Raw genomic sequence first — 8321 nt, 5'->3', positions numbered from 1 at the left:
AGTGGGCTAGCTCTGGGAGTTGATCTGAAGGTCAGAATGTGCCTGAGAAGGGGATCATACTCTCCACATCCTGCTGAGCATGCTGGGCTTTTACCTGTCAGCCTCCTGTTGTGGTGTTAAGTGGTACAGCTCCCTGGACTGGGAGAAGCATGTTTTTCTCTAAATAAAAACTGGCCTATCACTTGTTTTTCAGTCTCAAACACACCTGCTGAACCCAACTTAATCTCTTCAGGGTTTGGATCGAGTGGTAACTCTGCAGCATGCATGCAAATGGTCATGTAACCCATCACGCATGCACACACACAGGTCTCAGTGCAACCTTACTTACAGTACAGCGAGGAAAGCAAAACTTATAAGAGTGAAATCCCAGTGTAAAATAATGAATACAATTTCTTAACTTGTACTTTTAGAAATCATGCCAGAGCGAGTTACATGGAATGTAAAGTGATTCAAAGCACTCTATTATTTAAATGGTTGGAAAAGAAGCAACTTTAAAAAGGACCTAGTTTTATATTCAGCACTAAGCATGTAACTTGATGTAAAGTGTCTACTAAAGTGTTGTTAAGTGTTTCTAAATTTGGATATTTTTACTAATATGGTCATATCATCCCTGAGAGAGGCCAAACTTTATCTAATAAAAAAGGCCATTTTTTTCTAAGTGTACCTTCAGACATGTAGAAACAGCTGATCCAACATTCTGGACACATTTTTTGGTTGACTTTAACCCTTAAATGCCATAATTCATCAAATTATGTTACAAGAATGCTTTATAATGTAATTTGTAATGCAATGTAATGAAAGTTTCTGGATGCCTGTTTATTCATTCATTTTTTATTTTGAAATTAAGTCATTGCATTTAGCTTCAAAAGGCTTTTGATTGTGGGCTCAGTGTATGTAAGCTATGAGATTTTTAAAAGGTGTATTTTATAGTTTTGACTTACTTGGGTTGTACTCTTTACTGGAAAAAAATGTCCCTCTGGAAGACTGCATTGAATCTGCATATCAATCCTGTATCTACACCCTTATAATATTCTTTTTTATATACATTTTTCCCATTTTTTCAATTACCCAACCCACTCATTAGGACTCCCCCTATTTTGCCAATTGTGCTCCCTCTGAGCACCGGCAGCTTGATGGCAAAGCTGCATGAGCTGAGGTTCGAACCTGCAACCTCCCGCTCATAGTGGCAGAGCTTTAGACCCCTGGACCATTGGCGCCCACTCTTATAATATTCTTAATTACAAGCAATACTACCTCTAAGTGAGTAAAATAGCAGGACTCATTTTTGTGTGCAATCCTTTTATTGCATCGTTTCAATTTTGACAAATACAAGATAGAAAAAAATGAGTGAGAACATGCAGTTTAAAAGTCGCTGCTTTGCAGCTACAGTCTCCCAAAGACGTTACGTGTCACTCTAGTTTGCATATTTCTAAATAGGTAGGGGGTAAAGCGTCTTCTCATAACCTTCCTGCAACAGGCCCTAATAGTTCAGATAAGACAAATACATACAAATTGTTGGGTATCAAATTTACAATATAAAAAACTGCAAAAATACAAGAGTTAGAAAGGGAAAGCTTTTACATTTGTGCATATTGATTAAACATTGAGTCTAGATAGCTTCTTTACAGATTTACCAGTCCACGTAGTGCAAGTTTAGTAAGATTTTTCTTTTAATGAATGCAGCAAACACAACACTTTAAAAAGAAAAAGAAAATCATGCTCTGTGAAAATCACATGAAGTGAGGGGGGGGGGGGGTTCTAATCAATGCTATAACTGTGGAGGGTTAAGGCTCATTTATGCTCCCTTTGTGTACGATTTTTTTTAACATTGTTATAAACATCGTAACTGCCCTCATACATGTCTATGTCCTTCATACTTGTTACGTCCTATGTTCCATCATGCTGTGGGGCTGTGTGGAGAGTGCAGGTACTGGGAATCTTGTTAAAGTTTCCCAGTCAATATCAGCTGATTCCTGTGAACAATGATCAAGAATCAGTAAGAATGCTGAAGTTTATGTAATTTTTCTGTTAGGGTGCCTAAATGTATGCACCTGTCTAATTTAGTTTAAATTATTATTGCACACTTTTTGTAAATCCTATAAACTTAATTTCACTTCTCAAATATCACTGTGTTCTTCTGCTATATGATATATTTAATTGAAATTGCTGATCAGAACAACCAATGATTTTTAAAGAAAAATCATGAAAATGATCAGGGGTACCCAAACTTTTTCATACCACTGTGAATTGTGCAAAAATGGTGAAGAAAGAAGCCTCCTTAGCAGAATTCATTAAAAAAAGCAAACAGCTTTTGTGCTGCAGTTGCAAGAGCTTTATTAAAAATTTCCTTTGGTATCAATAAATGGAGCTTTCTATCCATCCATCCTTTGTCCTATTATGGACAGAAATCTCCTCCGTATTTGAATCCGTGTTTAACATTGAGCATACATGAGCCTTTAGTTGAGACAATCAGTGTACAAATGTTTTTTTTTTTATTTAATTCTGCACTTACCCTGTGTGTAGGTTATATACAGTGAGCAAAGAACTTCTTTCTTAAAAAATTGCAATTGGAAAATTATTAAAAATAATAATTTTAGTACCTTTAAAGCTGATCTAAAACATTTAAAACACCATTTAAAACAGAGCATGCAGCACAAAAATGAACAGGTAAATAGTGTAAAACCTTTGCATGACATTTCTCCACATCACAGTGTTTTGTCATGTTTCAAGAACCAAACAAGTTTTACTTTTTTTACACAATCACCAACACAGATATCATGTGAGGGTCAGAAACGTATTAGAATATCATTCTATCAAAAGTGCTTTAAAATAAAAATACATGAGAAACTCCTTACAATACCAGAAAGCTTGATGCTCATTCTTTTTTTACCACAAAATCACAACATATCCCTGCCCCTGAGCCGTGTCCTGAAATGTAAAGATTGTGTGCGTATAGATGGCTTAGCTCTGTATGCTTGTCTGTGTTAAAATGGGATGCTGGAAATATTGCTTTAGATGTGAATACAGTTTAAAGGTTGTTTAAAAAACACACATTTTAAATGCTGTTGTGGTATACCTTTGGTTAAACCCAAACTTCGTCTTCACTGTAACAGACAAGCATGCATTAGTGCAGAGGTATTCAGATTTGCGCTTCAATTTCAAATCTAGTTTTGTATTTCGAAACTGCAGTTCATTGACCCATCCATGCTTTGCTCACATATTTGATCTTTCCTTGCAGCTGTTGTCAGGTAAGTTCATCTTCAGTTTAAATGAGAAATGGTAACACGCTTTGTTTTAAGTCACAAATTGTCGCTGTCATGCAAAAACTTCTATTAATACCTTCTTCTCTTTCAACAGAAGTCAATGTTAACTGATTTTGTTTCAAGTCTTTTTTGGACATTTCTATTGGTCTATTTAGAAAAGTGTGATGTGGGCTCCGAGTGGTCTAGCAGGCTTAGTGCTGCAACTATGATCAGGATATTTACTGGTTCGAATCCTGTTCATGTAGCTTGCCATCGGCTACCGGAGCCTTGAGAGAGCACTGTTGGTCTTGCTCTCTCTGGGTGGGTAGATGGCGCTCTTTCTTCCTACCTCACTCTAAAGGGTGATGTTGATCGGCACAAGGCGTCTGTGAGCTAATGTATCAGAACAGAGTTGCTTCACTTTCCTCCGATTCCTCCACGGCTATGATGCTACTCCATGATACTCTAAGCGCAATGATTTAGGCAGCATGTAATAAGGTGGATCATAGCACAAGCTCTTTTCTAAAGTTCTGAGGTTGGTAAGATGATCACCCCCAGGGGCATCACTAGCCCTTTTTTAAGGGCTCTTAAGCAACCCAAGTACCCATAAAAGATAAACACAAAGCATAAATTTGTTTTTGTTTGATTTTTAAGCAGATGTTTGTCTCTCTGCTAAGCTAAAATGTTCAAATCTAAAAAAAAGTACATCATAAACAGAATTTACTAAAAAAAATATATTAAAGAATATACAATTACTTTCTCTCTGTGCTACTGCACACTGGGCACACGCACACATATGCACACAGGCATACAAAATTAAACTGCACTCTTTTGTGCTACTGTTGTTTAACGCTTTTTTATATTTAGTACCGAAAAAATTAATGCTGCAGGCTGATAATTAGACACTGTTTAAACTGGTAAGATTGGATTGATGCTGTTGGTCATTGGTTGTTGTGTTTATAGTAAAGGTGAGGTGCTAGACTAGTACTGGCTGTATGTGTATCAGCTAATTATTGTTATCTATACTGAGTATATTTGAGTAGCTTTCAGCTTTTAGCTAATTAAATTAGACTAAATGGTGGAGAATGCAGCTGTGGGAGATTTTTTTTTTAATGTACACACAATACAGTTTTATCTTCTTATGTGCTGAAAATAAAGATGTTTAAAATGAACGTCCCCTCTGTATAATAGTTTGTGTGTGTGTCTAATTTAAATGTAAATTATTTTATTACTTCTGATATGAGACCCTCACCCCACCTGGGAACTCTCTTCAAATTAATTTACAGTTGTTTTTAGGGAGGGAGGGTGTGGATAGGTTTTATTGGGTGCTCAGCACCCCTAAACCTCTGATCCTAGTAGAATCGGCCCTGATCAACATAGAGCATCTGCCCCAAGGCAGAGGAAAGTGAGGCTACAAGACTGGAAATTACAACAACAACCCTGCTTACATTAGCTTAAATACACCACAAAAGCTCCAATTTTGGTTTGCAAAGCATGGACAGGCCATTGACACCACATCGTCTTTACACCTGAACCTTAGATAAAGGGCATAAGAAAATTCTAGACTACCCAGACCGTAAGGCCTGTAACTTCAAATACTTCTGCACTATTGCATAAAGATATATGGATTAGCTTTGGGCTGCCCAGCATTCATTATGCAATTTGACATGATATTCCTCTGCACTCCCATGTGATCATGTTTGCCATCATGCCAGGGTGGAGAGTCCATGGGCTCGCGCTTGATGGAGTGAAGCAGTCCTTGTCCTTTGAACTCATAGCCAAGTTTGTAATCCTGCTGCATGTAGCCCTTGTGCTCTACGGGCCCACCACTGTAGCTGTCCATGCAGTTAGCACTCTGACTACTGCAGAGGGGGTCTGTGTGTCCCAGTTTCTGGGGGCTGAGAGGCTCTAGATCTTTATTGAGCACACACTTCATTGGTCGTGCAGTCACACTGCAGACGTTCTGATAGTGGCTGCTGTACGGCTGTCCGTTACCCCCCTTGCTCCTCTGGCAGGGCGAGTACTGTTCATAGTAGCCGCTCTCTGCTTTCATCTGGAGACCATCGTAAGAGCTTGGGTAACGTTCTCTGGCTGTCCAAGGCCTGCCATAGACATCACAGCCATTTTCAGAGTCTGAGTCCTGTTCTACCTTAATCGGCAACTCCGCCATTAGATGTTCGTCATAGCCTTGTTCTTCATAACAGCCATTTTCGCTCTTGATGCTCTCCACATAATACCCGTCCACTTCTCCAGGCTGTGGAAGACTTCCGTAAAGCTTTGGAACACAGAGGTCTGCCCTGTTGTTGTGATATCCTGGGGACATTCTGTAGGGCTTCCCATAGTGACTGTATTTGCCTAGTTTACCACCGGGCAACACGTTTACGCCATGACCTGTGCGGACAGACCCACAGGAGTTTCTCATGGGCCACATGTTTTCCACGTGAGGGACTTTAAGTCCACTAGCAGAGGACTTGCAGTAGTTGAGAGGCTCCTCCTGGCTGTAGTAGTCCTCAGTTTTGTATTTGAAGCTGTTTTTGGAGAGAGGTGACCAGGGGGTATGGTGGCGTGGTCCAGGAGTGGAACAGTTCAGGTAAAGTGGGTCTCCACCTTCATTCACCACTGGCTGTCGTCGTAAGTGCTCCTCTCTGTCATTGGAGAAGAACATACAGTCAAGTTGTGTGGAACCATATGACAGTTCTCTATAGCTTACTAGACAAATAAATCCCAAACATTGTTTCTATTATAGTGCTTGGTTAATAGTGTCCTTAAAAGTCTCATTCCATTGTTTTTTTCATTTATTTATTCTAGTATGAATAAATGGCATGAGAGCTGTAATTTGTAAAAAAAAAAAAAGAAAAGAAAAAAAAAGCACTCTGGTGATCTGGTATTATGGTCCTTGGTGGAAGAGTGTGTGGGGGGGGGGCGATAGGATTTCAGCTCTTGTTCATAAATATTCATACATGCAAACATATATAACTCTGATTGGCTAACAGCACTGTGAGGCAGCGAAATAGACAACATTTTTACACTAATACAAGTTTTTGCAATGTCAGATGTTACTTTAGACCTAGTCTTTGAGTCTGCAGAATGCGAAATCCACCGGAGATCCTATGTAAATCTATAGTTACATACAGAGGTGGGTAGTCCAGGTCCAGAAATTAAAAATCCATCCCTGGGTTTTGTTGTTTTACTTTTAACTAGTGTAAACATAACTGTTATAAACATACACCTACCTATCTCAATTGTACTTTGCTGGTGGTGTTCCATAGACAAATTCTAACCATTTGTTCCTTAGCTCTGAATTACTGGGCAAAGCATATAACACTAATGTGTTATTTGCACAAATAACACAGGAACAAACTGCCATGTTGTCCATAGTGCTATTAGCTCCTTTCTGACAAGACTGCGTGTGCTTCAGCTCTTCCTGTGGGTTGTGACCCAAGGTGGGTGAGGCCATGAATACTAATTCATGGGTTGACGTAGACAGGGTGCTTTTCCTGATTGACTCGTTTTTTTTTATATTTTCTTTTTCTTAGCCACTACAAACAATTGAGTTGAGGAACAGTTTCCTGTGCAGCATCCGTGTACAACTCAGAGAGAAATATTGTATTCCACAAAGAACAAGTAAATATGGATTTTAGCAGAAGCAGACCTTTAAAATGTTTTAAAGGCTTTGAATAGTGTCTCCTTCATAGCCACTTTGGGCCAGAACACAACTATTGCACTTTTTTATAACTTTGGTGGAGCTGCACAAGAGCTTTCACAAGAACTGTGTAATGTTACGTAACCATATTTGTGAAACGTCCTTTAATATTACTCTACTGCATCAGTTTACATGCTTTCTATACTCTTGTCATCAAATTCATGAGTACAGCTCTCTGTGAGGGAAGCATAAAGCTAGATTTGTATTTGAAGCAGTGGTAAATTATACTCCCGAACTGTAGGGGGAGGCCAGGAGCTTAAAATATCAATTCATACATAATGCTGCTTTAATTACAGTGTCAATCCAGTCTGTTAAGGACAACATCAGTTACTTAAAACAATTGACAATCTTAGACCACATATTACTGAATGTTTCGAAATTCCAAGGACAAAGGGATCCAAGGGACAGTTTGTTAAAAATTAGTCCATTTTTTTACTTGAAATTGTTGTAAATAAAGTGGATAAAAGTACAGGCTGCCATACTGGTTTAAGCAATACTCAATCTATTTGTGTACATAACAGTAAGATATTTAGAAACCACATAGGAAGCAAAATGTGGTCACAAAACATGTCTTGGCTGATGGCCTAGTTTTGAGGTAAGTGTAAAACCTTGTTATACATTTAGTTCCTGACCATACTCTCACTTTAACATGCGGAGTAAACTATGCAGCAGCTAAAGATAAGATGATGATTCATACCGATGATCTAATGCCGTGATCACGTTCATGCCGGTGGTTTTGTGCTTGCCCCTCATCATCATGCTCTTCATCTTCATCTCAGTGATGGAGGGTAAAAGCAGAGGCACAGCCACACAGAACAGGGCCAGCTGTGGTGGCAGGGGGGTGCCTGATGCGGTCTTCTTCTTTTGGCCGTGCAAGAACTTCAGACGCCCCTGAAACTGCATTGTCTTTAAAAAAAAAAAAAAAAGCAACAAAAACAGATTCAGCAATTGGAGCCCATTATTCTCTATTAAAATAAAGTACATATATTTTGTTAATGTGGCTAAAGCATTAAAAAAAACACTTATGTAATCTATTACGTTTGACATATTCTACAAAGAGCAACAACACTAGCAGCAAAACATAATCAACCAGTCCCACCCCAAGTGGTTTCCTGCAAACATACTGATTCATTTTAGCTGATTCATTCTTTCCTTTTCGTGAGCCAAGAGCAGATCTAATCACAGAAAATCACACTAAATCACTCAAAACATTGGAGCAGCACCTTATGGGTCAAATCATTCAATACGAGGGTTCCAACCACACACTGAAGCCTCTATATTTGCCTGTGGTTATCCTTTACCTCAGCCTAAAAACTGAATCCAAGCCATTCTGGTTGAGTTGTACAGTGGTGAGTTTCATAATAAATGCATCTGTA

At 38.8% G+C, this 8321-nt stretch overlaps 1 protein-coding gene across 2 annotated transcripts in view; it reads right to left on the bottom strand.

Annotated features, from left to right (window-relative positions):
• Positions 1-1282: 1282 nt before the first annotated feature.
• LOC103026934 (uncharacterized) overlaps positions 1283-8321 on the bottom strand; it is an 85183-nt gene continuing 78144 nt past the window's right edge. For both annotated transcript variants that reach the window (XM_049464032.1, XM_049464041.1), the window contains exons 8-9: positions 7643-7851; positions 1283-5887 (exon numbers count right to left, since the gene is read on the bottom strand). In XM_049464032.1, coding sequence (XP_049319989.1) covers positions 4849-5887; positions 7643-7851 — 1248 coding nt within the window. In that variant the 3' untranslated portion in view covers positions 1283-4848. The remainder of the gene's footprint in view (positions 5888-7642; positions 7852-8321) is intronic.

This window comes from Astyanax mexicanus, chromosome 1 (assembly GCF_023375975.1).
Source record: "Astyanax mexicanus isolate ESR-SI-001 chromosome 1, AstMex3_surface, whole genome shotgun sequence".
NCBI classification, from domain to species: Eukaryota; Metazoa; Chordata; class Actinopteri; order Characiformes; family Acestrorhamphidae; genus Astyanax; species Astyanax mexicanus.
Note: the sequence above shows the minus strand (reverse complement) of the source record. Positions and strands in the feature narration are given on the sequence as shown.